This window comes from Megascapheus bottae, chromosome 4, assembly GCF_031878675.1.
Source record: "Megascapheus bottae isolate mThoBot1 chromosome 4, mThoBot2.hap1, whole genome shotgun sequence".
NCBI classification, from domain to species: domain Eukaryota; kingdom Metazoa; phylum Chordata; class Mammalia; order Rodentia; family Geomyidae; genus Megascapheus; species Megascapheus bottae.
In genome coordinates, this window is record NC_143512.1 from 65,369,321 (window position 1) to 65,387,193 (window position 17,873).

A 17,873-nucleotide genomic window follows, 5' to 3' on the forward strand; every position below is an offset into this window, starting at 1 on the left:
TTGAATGGTCCTGGCTCAAATCATCCCAATGGAATGTATGTAAAATCTTTGCTGCTCTAACAAAAATTCCAACCTCATATGCCATAGTTATTCATTCCATCAGTAATTGTTTTGGGTGATTTATGTGCTTCAGTATTTTCTCAGTAAGTTTCTTTGGCTAGAAATCTTTTTCTGTTATTGTCTTCTGAGGAGAATGATGTACTGCTGATGTGAAATGATTCATTGCTGCACTGAAATTGAGGATGTAGGCTTCATAATCAATAATCATAGGCAGAACCCATCAGTTGCCAAGAAATACAGTCTGATCTTAATGGGTGGTTCAAAACTAGGCTTTGTATTAAAGAGTTATCAATAAATTCTCTCACAAATTCCAGCTTGGCGGGGATGTGGCCAGCAGAGATTGCTACTACACTGTTGATGGGAGTGTAAACTTGTTCAACCGTTCTAGAAAACAGTATGGAGGTTCCTCAAAAGACTAAACATAGAGCTCCCCCATGACCCAGAAATCCCACTCCTGGGCATTTACTCAAATTTCCAGAAACAAGGGCATAGTAAAGCTAATAGAACAACCACATTTACCTCAGCATTATTTACCATAACTAAGATATGGACCCAATCTAGATTCCTCTCATTAGACAGATGGATCATGAAGATGTGGTGTATTTACACTATGGAATTCTATACTGCCATCAGAAAGAATGACATTGCTCCATTTGTAAGGAAATGGAAAGATCTGGAAAAAATAATATTAAGTAAGCCAGATCTAAAGAAACACAGGCTCCTTAGTTTCCTTCATTTGTAACAATTAGCATACATCTAGGATTCTCCTAACAGAGGATGATAATAGCTCAAAAGCTATGTACATATGTCCATATAGGATGAGGCTAAGTGAAGTGAACTCCAGGATATGGAAACAAGAGGTTTATCTATGTGATTTTTGTTCTTAATGTGCTATGTGAAGCTATTTCTTTTCTCTTCTTTTTTCCTTAAGGTTTATCTCATATAGTTAGTGTATCTGACTCTGGTACCTGGTATTACATATATATATATATATACATATATATGTTTATTTGAAAAAGGGAAGGTAAGGGAAAAACAAGAGGAGTGGGAGAGCATGAGGTGAGGGAAAGTGGGAGAAAACCATGGGAAGGGGTAACAAGAAGTAATGTATCCACTACCCGATGAATGCAACTGTAACCCCTCTGTACATAAAATAAAATAAAATTCCAGCTTAGCAACATAACATGTTCTGAGCAATAATAATCTTGAACATACTATTTTTTGCCAGTCCTAGACTTGGTCTCAGGGCCTAAGCACTGTCCTTGGACTTTCTTAAGGCTAGAGCTCTACCACTCAGCACCACTTCTGGCTTTTTTCTATGTATGTGGTACTGAGGAATTGAACCTGGGTCTTCGTGCATTCTAGGCAAGCACTCTACCACTAGGCCAAACTCCTGGCCCTTAAACATACTATTTTATATAATGTTTAATAGGGTAATTTAAATAAAACGTTGTTTGTTTTATAATTTATCATTTCAATGGTAACAAGTCCTGAGCTCCACTTCCAAGGCTGTGTGTACAAAGTCTAGTGAAAATGTGCAGTTTTATAAACAAAATACGCTTAAATTCAACTAATAGGGTGCTAACCTGAGGCTCACCTAAAACAAAATAACACCAAAAGCTCAAATGTGAAACTTACATGAGGCATTTACAAAAACATGGAATTTATATTAGGTAAAAGTCATGTTTAAGATAAAAACAAAACCACTTTGGGGGCATGGTTCTTTTCTACTATGAAGTGATGGTGAGTTGCACAGTTGCTCTTCTCATGACCTTCACATGCCCAGAAATACTTCGATGCATAGCTAGAAAAGGAGCCCAGTGGGGAGCCAGGCTGCCTGGGTCCCAGTCCCCACTTGCTATGTGACTTTGTTGTCATGTTTCCACACCCATAAAATGTGGGCAATTACTAGTTCCTTCCTCAGATCACTGTTATGAAATGAAATTGGACAGTGCCAATGCCTGGTACCTACTCAGTACTTCTCTGTGATATGAGCATGCTAGGCTACGGTCCGTAAGTCAAAAACAATGGAAAGAAAAATGAACAGAAATGTTACCATCACAGGAATTTTAAACTCACTGGCACTAGTTCGTGTGTGTGTGTGTGTGTGTGTGTGTGTTCACGCACTTGAATGTATGTGTACCCTTTTTTCCCTAAAGTGTAAACCTCTTTAAAAGTTTATATGTTGCTTTATAGGGAATTTCCTATAAAGCTTAAAGAAATAAACATCATAGTGGGTTCCATCCTAAATATATTTCCAGTTATTCATAGAGCATAAAGCAAAGACAAGTTTAAGAAATGAAACTGCACATATTTCTCTTCCGTATACTCCTAGTGACAATTCACTGTTAAAAAAGAGTTGTAATATCTTTAATGAGGTTGATTTAGCCAGTTAACTGACCCTTTTAAATAGAGACCATTTAATGTATGTGTTTAGTATTCACATATTTCTAAAATATTTTATAGTCTATGCAAGAGAAAATTTGTGTTTTTTTAATACTTGACATTTCTTAGAAATTTCTTTCTTTTCTTCTCTTTCTTTTCTTTTCTTTCTTTCTTTTTTCTTTTTACCAGTCCTGGGCTTGAACTCAGGGTCTGGGCACTGTCCTTGGGCTTTTCTCAAGGCTAGCACTCTTCCACTTAAGCCACATCACCAGTTCAGGCTTTTTCTATGTATGTGGTACTGAGGAATTCAACCCAGGGCTTTGTGCATACTAGGCAAGTTTCTAACCCTAGAAATTTCTCACTGTCTTATTTCTTGGGTTGGGATGTTAAGGTTAATATTGTTTTATTTACCAAGTAGCAGCATTTTGCTTGTATCCCTATTAATTTCTGCCTTTTTTTCCTCAGGTTTGATTTCTAGGATTCAATTTCAGGATACATTTATACATTTTATTTTCAGGTCTAATAATAAATTAAGAAAAACCCCACAAGGAAATATACCATAAGTAACTAAGGAGATAAATGGCGATATATAGAGATGAAAGTGTGTCATATGCAACAGTACAAACTCCAAGTCTCTATTGAAGTAATATAATAAGCATTTACAAGTTAAACATAAAATTAGAAAGGATTAAGAAGAGTGGTACATGTGTATTTAAATTTGCCACATAAAAGTGTTTTTAAATTGGTCACAAAATGCTACAATAAAATATTTCTATATTTATCTACATACACATTGATTTCTGTGTATGTGTTAAGAATCACCTCAAAAATATAAGGCAAAGCCAGGTGTGGTGGCTCATGCCTGTAATCCTAGCTACTCAGGAGGCTGAGATCTGAGGATCACAGTTCAAAGCCAGCTAGGGCACAAAAGGACCTGAGATTCTTCTCTCCAATTAACCTCTAGAAAATGGGAAGTGGGGCTTGGCTCAAGGGTAGAGTGGTAGCCTTGAGCTGAAAAGCTCAGGGACAGCGCCCAGGCCAAGTTCAAGCCCCATGACCCACATATATATATGTAGCAAACATTAAACAGGCAATGCACTTGTAACATACAACCAACAGATTGCATCCTTAACATATAAAGAAGTTATGGAAGGCAATAAAAAATTAGGCCCACTTCACCAGGAAAGTGAATGGAAATCACTAACAGGATTCAAAAGAAAATCAGTGGTCATTAAGCCCAGGGAGGAATAAGGTTAACTTTATTAAAAATAATAATTCAGTTTTCTATTCAAAGTTACAAATTTAAATTAAGATATACTTTTACCTATTAATTTGGCAAAGATTTAAAAAACAGTTATAATTTAATAATGGATGAGTTCACATAATCTTAAGAATAGAATAATCTTTTATTCAACTGTTTTATCCTTTTTATTCACTATTTTCAGTAATGACCTAAAACACAATAAAGAATCTAATCAGTTTAGCTGGATAAAAGCTTATTAGATATAATTCCTCATAATAAAAAAATTGCTGCCTAACAGGATTTGTTAGTGAAATTGTGACTAAGTTGCAATCTATATTATTAATCACACCATTTAGTCATTAAAATGTTGTTTCTGGTCAATCTTTCTTAAAAACACAAATGTGTTGTACTGATGAATAAAAAACACTACAAAACAACCTCTGTTGTGATCTTATTTCTGTAAAAATAATGTAGAAATGCACATAGACATGCCCTAAAGTATATATTAATATTGGTGATAGAATTATAGATATATCTTATTGTTTGCCTTTTTAGTCATCTAGTTATTTATAGTGAACTCATTGTGCACTTGGAGTAAGGGGAAACATGCCTGAAATAAGATACTCTTAATTTCTAGCTCTTCACTTTTTCTACCTACAATCATCTCATTGCTATGGGAAATAAGTATTAAAAACTTGAAGCTGGTTTTATATAGGGAGGAAAGAGATAGAAAAAGGCAGTACTTTGAGACTTTGAGGAATAGCCAAGAATAGGTTTAAAAATGTGCTGCCTGTTGGGTTATTAAATGCTCCAGCACTTCATCATCCAGACTACTATGATGCCTGGCCTCTAATTCAAAGGGCCTCCTAACTGATCCAAATAGTATCTTAAAATCAGAAACTGAGCTTCCTAGTTCCTTATCCTTCCAATAGTTCTTATCACTTACAAAATACCCAGTATGAGTGTATTTGTCATTAATGCCCTGGCTATCAGAATGTAAATTTCGTGGGCCATACACTTTTTGTTCACCGCTGAATTCCTGGCCCTTGACAGTGCTGGGATCACGACGCTGATTAAATGATGGGTTGTGGGATTGAGTTCAGTGATTCATTTTTTCACACAGAATTAGTGAAATCATTACCAGACTCAACTTCTCTCAGAATAGTGGCCTATACTTCTGCTTGGATAAGATATCTGTCAATTTACAGAGGAGAGATGAAGACTAAGAAATTGCTATCTTGTGTATTAGAAGCCCTTGTTTACAGCATCGGGTGACAAAATAATTTATGAATTTCTGAAAATATTCCAATCTATAAACTTTCAAGGCTTGGCTTGCTGGATACCAAGATGTGTAAGGTTTGATATCTTACCACAGGAGAGGAATTCAATACAGGTTACCCTTCGGGCCTTCCTCTAGCGGTGAACTAATTGTGGAACTGCATTCCAGATACACATGGGATAACAATAGGACTGGCCATAGCTACGGAGTCCACTTAAGAAATGGGGATAAGAATTTATGAGGCAAATGCCCAAGAGGCCTCCTCTTCCCAGAAGTGGACCGGCCATACTCTCATTTTGAGTCAAAGTGCAGATGAGCCACTGTTCTTGAAAGTGACCTGGATTACGGTAACTCAGAGCATGGCCTTTCTCATCCTGCCATCTTTGAAAGTAAGGAGGGCATGAGCTGGTATTTGTTGGGCAGGGTATGGAAAGGCAGTCTCTGTGGACAGCCAGTCACCATGGTTCTTTTTTAAAAAAATTATTTAATTTTTTAAAAATTTTATTGTTGGAGTGATGTACATAGGGGTTACAGTTACATTCATCAGGTAGTGGGTACATTACTTCTTTAACACTATTACCCCTTCCCATGGTTTTCTCCCCCTCCCACTCATCTTGTTTTTGCCTTACCTTCCCTTTCTCAAATAAACAAATAAATGTATATACGATATACCAGGTAACAAAGTCAGATACAGTAACTACATGAGATAAAGGGGAAAAGAGAAAAGAAATAGCTTCACATAGTACATTAAGAACAACAGTCACAAAGATTAACCTCTTGTTTCCATACCTGGAGTTTATTTTACTTCGCCTTGTCCTATATGGCCATATATGCACATAGCTTTGAGCTATTATCATCCTCTGTTAGGAGAATCCTAGATGTATACTAAATGTTACAATTGAGAGAAACCAAGGAGCCTATGTTTCTTTGGATCTGGCTTACTTCATTTATGGACACATGAAGAAATGCTCAACATCTCTGGCCATAAAAGAATGTAAATCAAAACAGGCTTTGAGGTTTCAGCTGGAATAGTCGTTCTCAAGAAATCTAATAACAGATGCTGGCAGGGATGAGGCCAGAAGAGAATGCTACTGCACTGTTGGTGAAAAGTAAACGTGTCCAACCACTTTGGAAAACAGTATGGAAGTTCCTCAAAAGACTCAACATAGTCAGGAGCATGGCTCACGCCTGTAATCCTAGCTACTCAGGAGGCTGAGATTTGAGGACCAAGGTTCAAAGCCAGCCTGGGCACAAAAGGAGCTGAGACTCTTATCTCCAATTAACCTCTAGAAAATGGGAAGTGGAGCTTGGCTGGAGGGTAGTGTGGTAGCTTTGAGCTGAAGAGCTCAGGGACAACACCCAGGCCAAGTTCATGACCCACAAACAAAACAAAACAAAAAAACAAAAACAAAAACTGAACATAGAGCTCCCTTATGACCCAGTAATCCCATTTCTGGGCATCTACCCAAATATTCAGAAACAAGATCATACTAAACCTACAAGCACAACAACGTTCACTGCAGCATTATTCACTATAGCTAAGATATAGAACCAACCCAGATGCCACTCAGTAGATGAATGGATTATGAAGATGTGGTACATTTATACCATGCAATTCTACACTGCCATCAGAAAGAATGCCATTGCCTTATTTGAAAGGAAATGGCAAGACTTAGAAAAACCACGTTCCTTACATTCACTCGTTGGTGTAGCTCAGCCTTTGTTTCCTCATCATCCCACAGATCATCGGGAAGAGAGTTGAAATCAGCTTGCCACTGAGTCACGAAATCTTGCTTGTGATCTGGACGCCTTAGGAACTCCTGGAAACTTGTTCTGGAAGAAATTGAGAGAATTCCATGGATTTTTCTCTGTGATGCTTGTAAGTGATAGAATTCTGACATGGGCAACTTCCTTACCTGGTTTCATACAAGTAAACAAGCACAGAGAACTGGTCTTCTCTCAGATGCCTGAGTACAGTTTTGACAGTGTTGATGTAGGAATTCTCTATCAGTTCCCAGTAAGGTACTAAAAATGAAGCTATTTCCTGTGAAATGGAAACGAACAGAAATAGTTGTTTCAAAATGAAGATTCTCCTGAATAATTGGGTCAAAAGGACACTTGTACTCAAGAAGATCAAGATGTAGCAAACTAAGCAACTTAAGCCTTGTGAAACTTCCCCACTCCCAGCGAACTCCTATTCCACAAGTTCCTCACTTCTCAGCACAGACTTCCTGTCTCTAATCCAGTCAGGGTACTGGGTTGCTTTGAGGATTTCCCTTAGTACCTATGTGTCTCCCATTATGATAGTGTTGATGACATTAATTTAAACTGCATTCTCCTCCAGAATATCAATCCTGTTAAGTGAGGAACAATGGTTTCTTCATGCACCACAATACAATCTCTCCTGTAATTGCCATAGTACCAGGGACCTAGCAGGTCCTCAAGATATGTGTATGGAAGTATACGAATGGGATCATCATATTTTGTTTCAGCTGGAGCATTTCCTGGTGCTGTCAGGGTGTATGACACTTCTCTGAGTTTCCCAGGATACTGGAGCCTTGCCCTGTGTGCCATGGGGATTAGAACATCCCTTTCATGTTAGCATCAATAGATGATCAAAACGTGAGAAATGATCAAAATGAAAGAGAGCAAGGTCACATACTACAGGCAATAACAACTTGTATCATTCTTCTTCTATTAGCTCTGTATCTATTTACTCAGGGAGTCACATCCAGAAGTCATCTGGATAATTCCCTCTCCAGTCATGAAATGCCAAGTACCACAGATGGATTATCCCATTTCTGTGGATATAGTAAGCATACTATTTTAAGGCAGAAGTTCTCTTTATTGTCCTGCAACTAATGTCGTTTTTGTCCCACAAGAAATGTCATGTTTTGAGTGTGAGTTGTTTTCAACCTTTTGACTTTCATTATAGTGTTTGAAGGAGAGCCTCCATGCACACTGTCCTTCTTGGTTTGTTAAACACTTATCATTAATAAGGAGAAAACTAAGAAAAAATGCAGGATTCTTGAGACCTGGTCAAAATTACTTTACCATTATTCATTGCTTACTGTGTCCAAGCTAATAAGTAATCAACCAAGATTTACTCATTGAGTGGTTGGTCTATGAGACACTACTCTAGAAAATAGGAGTGTGGTGGTGTATAAGGTACACACACACACACACACACACACACACACACACACACACACACACTATTTAAGTAACCACATTTATGTATTAAGTGTTGCCAGTGACCGAAGAGCCATTTTGTTTTGGGCTGTCAGAGAACACCTCTTCAATACAATGTATTGACACTGACATAGAGAAGAGGGAGATTTTGGTAATAAGCACTGAGCAGAAGGAACAGCAGGTACAGGGGTCCTGTGGTAGGATGGTTCTGGCATATTCAAGATAATGAGGGCAGAGCTTCATGAAACAAGAAGGGAGTGGAGGATCAAAAAGTCTGAAAGTTAAGACACCTTCCCTGAACCATTCCTAGATTCTACCCTTTTCTGTCATCTTCTGTTAATACTACTATACTCATTCAGGCTCTGGTCCAGAGCAGTACTCAAGCCTTCTGACAAGACCCACAAATAGCATTGTGAAATCAGCTGGTAATACACGAAGAATTTACGACCACCTGTAAAATCAATGTCTATTCATTTTCTCAATTAAAGGTGAAACAGTTGTAGCAATAGGGTCAAATAGTTTGTCCCAGGTTACACCAGGGATAGATTTGAAAAAACAACAGGCTAGTCACAGCCTACACTTCGAGCAATTCACTGTCCTGTTTTTCTGAGGTATTATTTTGAAAGCAGTTTTTAATATGCAACTTGTTTCACAAGACACTGCTTTTAATGCCCATGTGAATTGGGGGCTGTCTTCCTGCCAGATTTGTCCTAAAAGCTGCTTTTCAAACTCTCTCTTCCCTAATAGATCACTCTCTTGGGCTTTCTTTCTGCCTGTTCCTAATCAATGAAATTGCATTTGATTCTCTTCTCTATGTGAGTGTAAGTTTTTACACTGGTTATAAGTTTTGTTACAGATTGGTCACTCCTATATTTTCTTCTCCATAAAGATAATGTCATTGGATATAGAAATTTTAACTTCCCTGCTTTGCACTGTCAGTATTCATACATGTCAAATAAATGTCTATATGGGTGTAAGTTGACCTACCTGAGCAATCTTATCATTAGTTACATTTTGGGGTGTAAATTTTGGGATGGAGATAGGATAGTCTTAAAGGCCTAAACTATTTCATGTTCAGCCATATTACAAATCACAGTTAAACATCTAGAGATTCCTTAATTTTCCTTTGACACTTTAACACCCTTATGTGACCAACTTCCAATCTCTGTTTTCTAGTTTTGTTTCTTACAAAGTAGTTCTGAGGAGAATTTAAAATAATCACATTGCTCTCCTCCCTTCTAGTCTAGTCAAAAGCAGCTAGTCTATGTGAGGAATTTTATTTTTCCTCTTCTATATTCTATGATATTTCCCTCTTCTAGATTCTTCTACATATCAAATATAAATATGTATACATGTACACACATAGCATACATAAAATGCATATACATATATATAGTATACATATGTAGAACATGCAAATATAGTAAATTCTCTTTGACTGAGTGGTATCAAATATCAAACATATATAGACAGATATATATCATTTAAGAGTCTCATCTTCAAATATGCTCTGTTCTAATACTGTCATACTAATTAATTAAATCATTCAAAGTTAATCAAGAATCTACGCTTGATTCTGTGTAGAAGTCTATTACTTATTTTGCATGTCCTCATGCCGTCCCTGCAATGAATTTGACATCTAGATGGGTTATCAATTATCCTCAACTATCCCTGGGAAAACCAAGTCCCAAAAGCAGCAGAATCACACCAGCCTCAATGCAGGATCCAGGTGAAACACCTGGTATAGACGGCCCTGCCACTATCAGCTGTTAGCGGATGGTGGGTACCCTGGGTCATTTCCTTGTCTTGTCCTTGTGTTTCAGGCTCTCAAGTTAAGTATGGCAGTATTATTATTATCTTCATTATTACTTAATGGGTTTAGTTTACTTAAAAATTATCCTTTTTGGGGGGGGGGTCAAGGGCTTGAACTCGGCCTGGGCACTGTCCCTTAGCTCTTCAGCTCAAGGCTACCACACCACCCTTGAGCCAAGCCCCACTTCCTGTTTCCTGGAGGTTAACTGGAGATAAAGAGTCTCAGGTCCTTTTGAAGGTTGATATTCAGATCTCAGCCTCCTGAATAGCTAGGATTACAGGTGTGAGCCACCTCAGCCAGCTGTCTTCTAGTTCCTAATGGCCAGATGTGAAATGTCACATGTGATGTGGGCATTAGGACATGGGTGAAAGGCTATAAGTTATCTGGTTGGCTTTTCAGTGGAAGTCCCTCTTCTAGGAAACGGAATCTCTGCTTGTCCTCAGAGACGAAATTGCTCCTCATAGAACACATCTCTCCCCTCATTTCGGCACTTCAAATCATGACTCAGAACTCCAGTAAGGAGGGAAAAATCTGAGATGTGATCCAATGAGCTATCTACAAAGTTTATCTCAGATGTTATTCTTTCAATGCTGAGGACAGAAATCAGTACTGGCCACAGGCAAGGGGACCCCAACCCTGGTTTAGTGTTTTTGTTAAGAACATACATATTAACAGCTATGAAAGACTTTGGTGATGCTGCAATCAATGGTGTGACTTTCACAGTAACTGAAGTGTGGTTAGAATCTGGCATACCTCAGGAATTGGCTCATCAACGTAGACCCATTCTTCTGATCCTGGCTTTGGTGCCTGTGGCATTATTGGAGTTGGTGACACCTCCGAAGATTCAGCTGGAGACTTCTTTACTGGTGTTTTCCCTCCTGGTGATTTTCCTTTAGGAGAAGCTTAAACATGCATATTAAATCATTCCAATACAAGCAGGTGAACAGCAAAGAATTCTGGGTGTGAATCAATCTGATTGACTTAGACTTCAGGTAATTACTCATTTTTGTTTAAAGTATCTTTAGGCAGTCTTGACAAAACAAAAGAAAAATTGAAATCTCATTCTTCCTACCTTTCAAATGAACTATAATACTACAAAAATGCTTTCTTGTCATAAAAAATCCAATAGCTCTTACCCAACTGATGATTCAAAATAATTTGATGATTTATTTCCTTTCTTTGCTTTTTACAATGGAGCAATGGCTCTTACAAAGTTTAGACTCCAGAAAAAATGTATTTCATTTCCTGTTACAGAAATTGGCAAATTATTCACCCTGAATGAGAATGGGGATAGGTAGTACATGAATGGTGTCTCTGGGGGCCTAGGGCAGAACACAAGGAAGAAGATGAAGCAGGCAGAGAGAGGCCACTGCAGCAACTAAATCTTTCCATATGCCCCTCAGGAAACAATATTTCTGAGAGGAAACTATATTTCTTGCTGCTGTTGGAATATAAAGATAGTAGTTGTGTAAATTGTCTCAGTAAATAAAAAAGAGAGAGGGGTGAGGGAGAGCAGGAGAGAGAGAGAGGGAAAGGAGGCTTAGGTAGGGAAGTTGAAGTTAGGCATGTTAAGAGAAAGAAAGAAAGAAAGAAAGAAAGAAAGAAAGAAAGAAAGAAAGAAAGAAAGAAAGAAAGAAAGAAAGGAAGGAAGGAAGGAAGGAAAGAGGAAGAGGAAGAAGAGATTCACTGCATTAATTACAATCTGAAAAATATCCACTTCAATTTTCCTGATATCAAGAGGCGATCCAGGAATGGATAAGTGGCACCCTTATGGTCTGAACAAACATCTTCAATAACTCAGAGAAGATGAGGAACTTCCTGAAAAAATCAAGGTGATTATCCTTTAGGAATTCACTCAGTTTGAGTTTAAAATTTTTACCTTCAGATTAATTGCTCAACTTTTAAAAAGTTTAAATATGCCTGTAACACCATGAGTGCTTTCTTTCTCCAAACTATATTTTTGAGGAAAGACAAAAATAAAAAATTCAAAATCTAACTTTTATTTAATGATAATGGTATTCGGTAAAGCAAATACATCTACTTTACTGTATTAAATTGCATGGCTTATAAGTGGATAAGCAATAGTCAGTTTTATGAATTATGGGAAATTTAGGTGATTTTAATTTCTATATTTAAAAGGTAGCATCTATTATCCATATATTGAAGTCATATTTGCATTTTTATATAAACCACTACCTGACAAATGTAACTGTAACCTCTCCATACATTACCCTGACAATAAAAAACAATAAGAAAAACAAATAAAAACATTTATTTGGTCAGTAGCCAAAGATGTTCACGATTTCATTCCTTTTTCTACATGATAGTTCTTTAACTTGCATTTCTAGTAAATAAAAAGAACATCTACTTTTAAGACCATTTTTTAAAGACAAACTCTTCTAAGCAGAATTCCTAAAGAGAGAAACTTAAAATATTATTATCACACAGTAAAAACTGAGAGAGACAGGGAATACTTTGGATGATTATATCTTAACTCTTTAATTTTTAACAATAAAAATGTTGAAAGGGCTGGGCACAGTGGCTCACACCTGTAATCCTAGTTACTCAGGAGGCTGAGATCTGAGGATCAATGTTCAAAGCCAGCCTGTGCACAAAAGGACCTCAGACGCTTATCTCCAATTAACCTCTAGAAAACAAGAAGTGGAGCTTGGCTCAGAGATAAGGTGGTTGCCTTGAGCTGAAGAGCTCAGGGACAGTGCCCAGGCTTAGTGCAAACCCCATGATTCCCGCCCCCCAAAGAAAAAAGCTGAAAGGAGAGATATTTGAAGAAATAAAATATATTTGTGGCATACTGAATGAATGATGTGAATGTTGAACAAAACTTTTCATCAGCACAATGGCTCAGGTTTCTGATAATAAATTTACTTTCATTTGTGAAATTGAATCACTGAGAAATGGTACAGCTATTCTTCATGGTAGAATGGTTTGAAACATAATCTATAAGTAGATTTTTAAAAGTACTCTTATAAGATATAGAAACCAGAACAGGCACAAATAAAAATAAGATAAAAAAATCAATTTTAAGGCACAGGGTATATTTAAGCAGTCTTATAAAGAAATTGTCAACCAAAGATGAAATGGAAGAGCAATAGGCATCAGCAATAAGTGAGTAAACAATGCATGACACAACTTAGTAAAGCTCTGGGTAATAAACTGTCAAGAGTTTATGACTTAAAATTAAGAAAATAGTTCTAAGATATGCACATACAGTACTAGTAGACAAAGAGAAGATTAAGATGTAGAACATTTTTAATCAAATAAGTGTCAGAGAATGGATAGAAGGGAGAAAAATACATGGTAAATTGAATTTACTCTGTGCTTTGAAAGAAATGTATCACAGATATCTGCAAATATTTCCTGTAGGGGCTGATTTAATGAGCAACAGTTAACAGTGAATGCTGAGGGCTGCCTGGGCTACAAAGAAAAAGAAGCAGTCAGAGCTAAGAATCAGGACAACACAGATATCACGAACAGTTAATTCACTCAGAAATAGACTAAAACAAATTCAACCAGGAAGAGAATGTGGCCAGTACTAAGCAAAGAGCCAGATTTTGAACATGATTTATTTATTCTCAAAAATCTTTATTGAGAAATTATTTAAGAAAAAAGTTAATGAAGAAAAGCTTTCTGTATTCAGTAGCCCTAAACTCATGTTACTAGGTAGGGTATCTAAAATACAGAGTAAGGAGAAGTCTCTAAAGTAATGAGACTAATCATTGGGTCTAAAGCTAATTTTAATATAATTATATATTCAATCCGTGATAAGTGATGGAAACTCCTTACCTCAGATTGCAGAGGATTCCTTCTTCTTGCTAATCTTTAGCAACTTGGTTGAGGACTGATAATGATAGTTTGTATATTTATTGTATACTATAAGCTAGGCATAATTCTTCTGCCTGAGGTCAATATATGGGAAATAGTAAAATGAGAATTTCAGACTTGGAAGGCTGGCTCCAGATTTCATGATCTGATTGGTTTTTACTGCCTACTGGTCATGTTGTAAATGTGCAATAGACTAATATTTTGAAATCTGTAAATGTTAATAGTATGTATGACACCATTTAACTGACCTATAAATTGATTTTCTGATTGTTTGCTATTTATAATATATGCAGTTTGCCTTTTGTGCAGTTTGGGGGGTAAACATTTTGAAAAAATCAACTACAGGCTCATACTTAAGAGCAATATTGTCAATTAAGGAAAATCTGGGATTGCTTTAAGCAATATAATGTTGCAACTCAATCTGAGGTTGTGACAGCAGGAAGAGACTCTTACTTATCCTATTTTTGTAGGTCAACAGTCCCTAAGAAAACATTCATTTATGTAAAATATGTAAAAATTACAATTTAGACTTCAGAGGTGGGTGTGAGATCTGAGTGAGATTCTATATTGTAGATTATTTTACCTAGTACCTAATGCAAAACAGGCATTCCAAAAGTCGTGATTTATTATTATGACTTTGAATTATATAAAACAAAACCATTGTGGTTGACTTTTGCAGTTTTAACTATAATTCATGATCATAAAGTAATCACAAGATTTGGATGTGTGACATTAACTATACAATGAAACAAACAATATATTTTGCACGTGCTATAAAATCTATGAAGTCTTTGTACACAGAGTCACAAAATTGACCTCTAAGCAAGATTCTAGGTAAGAATGATTCATTTAGCAATTGATGCTTGAAAAGATGATGTGTTTGTAAATAAAATTGACATAGTCCTTCTGTTTGGAAATAGATAATTATACACCCTCAGTATCCCATCACAGAAGGGCAAGAGAAGTAAAAGATGGTTTTACTTAATTCCCTAGAGTGACAGAACTCTAGTCACAACTGCTACTGCTCTAAAGGAGAACAATTCTGTAGCCAATATGTTCAGAGAGTTCTTCTTATATATTCCATTTCTTCCTGAGAGATGCAGAGTGATATTAGCAAAAATTCTGTAACTAAAAATACTTTAGTGTGATGTAAACTGCTTTTGCTGAACTTGTTTATTCATGAAAACTATTCCTCATCTAGTACCCAACTGACAACTACAGATAAGACTATAAACTTGGAGGGAAATGCCATTGTTTTCTGAAGAACTATAATAGTAGAAGAAAATGACTGAGGCAAGACATTACTATTTGAAGACCATCAACTATGGCTGTGAATATACCAGTGCTAAGACTTTAGAGGAGAAGTTCATCTAGTATACAGAACACTATGAATGTCTCAATAATGCAGGAAATAATGAATTTGAAGAGAAAGATCATAATTTTGGCTTCTCAGGTCAAGAGATGGGTTCAAATAAATGTGTAATCAAATGGCCTATGAGGTAACCAACAGTGTTTACATTCAATGGCATTAATATCAAATACTAAGAAACAGAATCATGTACTTTCCTCTTGATGAAATAAATTCTGTTATAAATGCCTGAACTTTAACATTTCTATATGATGCTATGTTAACGAACAACAATATAGCAAAATAAAAGAGATCTCAGTTTGTCACCATGTGCTAATATCAATTCAAAGTGGTATAAAGATCTCGATGTTAGACTTGAAATTTTGAAAATGCTGCGAGAGTATAGGAGAAACATTAGAACTTGTAAGTATAACTAGAAACTTCTTGCAAAGTCTACCAGGGGCACAACAGATAGGAGAGAGACTTGACAAGTGGGACTACTTCAAAATAAAGTTTCTGCACAGGTAAGAACATAGTCACTAAACTAGAAAGACAGCCAACAGACTGTGAAATCTTTATCAGCAGTACATCAGACAAAGGCCTAATGTCCAATATATACAAGGAACTCAAGAAACGAACCACTCCCAAACCTAATCCATCAAACACTACATGGGCATGGGTGCTAAGGAGAGATTTCCCAGAAGACGCGGTATGAATGGCAAAGAAACACATGAGGAAATGCTCACCATCCCTGGTCACAAAGGAAATGCAAATAAAAACAACTCTGAGGTTTATACAAAATGAAAACACAACAGAACCAAAGATCCTCTAGTGGACTCTTTCCTTCCATCCCTAAATGTCTTACCTCAGTTTCTCTCTGAGCTGCCAGGTACACCTCTATCCCCTTGTGCCACCAGTGCTTGGTGGAGCACTAAGATGTCTTACTAGCTATATAGTGTAGCTAGGCAGCAGTAGTTAGGAGTTTGGAGATTAACTTTTAATATACGTTGTAAAAGTAGACACTGGTCCTGCCTTGGTGGAAAATAAATGAGACAGGTACAAACACTCTTTGAAGCAACAATTGATTTATTATTCCTGCAATGCATAGTGTTCAAAGATACAATTTTTAAAATAGCAAACAACTCCAGGAATTTCAAAACTGAACTGTGTCATCACCATTAGAGACTTGTTTCAAATAATGGCTTAAAAATATTAATCCTCTGGTTGCATGCAAGCCAAAGGCAAGAAAGTAGTGAGTACAGCCATAGTCATAGGCATAACCATCACTTAAAAGACTGAGCCTATATAATTCTAGACTAACTGCAGCCTCTTTCCTCCTTCCCATCTTTAGCTTGTCTTTTAATTGTGTCCAATTTTGCCTCTAGTCTCACCTTGGAATTATTATTATTATTTTGCTAATTACGTGGTAGGGAAAGGATGCATGTTTTGATTCAGTTAAGCCTCAATTTTCTGAAATAATCTCTAGTATATTATAACTTATATTACCTATGTTTTCAAATGTCTTTACAAAAATGAATAAATTTCATCTTTAAAAGAAATTCCGATTCACCTAAAACCTTCATAAAATAGACAAATTATGAATTTAGACATGACACATTGAGGTTAGACAGAAAGGCTGTTTAACTGCAAAGCCATTTCTGTTTCATATAAGCTCATCAAACTGATCCTGCCATTCTACCCATGTCATTTAGGGAGACACCTGTGCAGCTCATTTGTAAAAATTCAATTTCTACCATTTAATGCTATATTCATGATCCTTAATAACTAGTATCTGCAAAGAATTTAAACTAAAGTAAATATCTGTAAGGATTTTAATCTATATATCTGTAAATATGTTTCCTAAAATGTCAGTGGTTATTTCTTTACATAATCAAATAGCCCTGAGGACTTGGTGTTACATACAAATTTTAGTTTGAATTGAATATTGTTCTTCTTCTTCTTAAAGACAATCAGCTACATTTACATTAATTCTCTTTTTAAGAAGATTTTTTTCTACAGGAATATAACTCTATTAATCAGAGAGCTAATCTCTCAGTGTTCTTAATGATTACTTTTATTTTTACCATTTTCCTCTTATATGTGCTCTTATTCTAATAAGCTGGCCAAAATAAGATGATACCATCCTCTCTGCTAAATAGAAAAGACTCTAAGCTTTTAAAACAACTAGGTTCTTAGCTGTTCAGAAGACTTTTTCTTCTTAATGGGAATAGCATATTCTCAACATCCAAGATGTTCAATGCTTAACACTAAAAAGCAGTGAAGTGGGGAGATTCGGTTGCTTGGATCTGAGTATGGATCTTGGATTGAAGTTGCTAAGTTCCTGAAGCTAGATCAATAGACTGATACTATATAATTCTTTCCTAAGTTGAAATAAGGAAACAACAAATAACATTATAAATCGCCGTGTCAATCACCTGATTGTGCCTTTCCTTTTCCAGGAGGAGATTTTGAAATTTCTTGAGGATGGTGAGTTTCCTTCTCTTTTTCTGGTTCAGGTTGATGGAGAGTAAGAGATGGAGGCTCACTCGGAGATAATGCTTCTTTTTTCTCAGCTTCTAATTTCTTTTCTTCTAATTTCTTTTCCACTTCAAAAGGATGGTTAAAAATTAACCTTCATTAGAAACTCCAGAAGCCTACAATTTCACTTGAACTAAGAGGAACTGAAATTATTATAAAATTACACTTGCTG

At 36.3% G+C, this 17,873-nt stretch overlaps 1 protein-coding gene across 1 annotated transcript in view; it reads right to left on the reverse strand.

Annotated features, from left to right (window-relative positions):
- Positions 1-17,873, reverse strand: part of Spef2 (sperm flagellar and cilia associated 2) — a 148,734-nt gene that overhangs the window by 56,319 nt on the left and 74,542 nt on the right. The window contains exons 19-22 of the mRNA XM_090332052.1: positions 17,599-17,769; positions 10,726-10,874; positions 6,884-7,011; positions 6,662-6,800 (exon numbers count right to left, since the gene is read on the reverse strand). Of these exons, the coding sequence (XP_090188178.1) occupies positions 6,662-6,800; positions 6,884-7,011; positions 10,726-10,874; positions 17,599-17,769 (587 nt within the window). The remainder of the gene's footprint in view (positions 1-6,661; positions 6,801-6,883; positions 7,012-10,725; positions 10,875-17,598; positions 17,770-17,873) is intronic.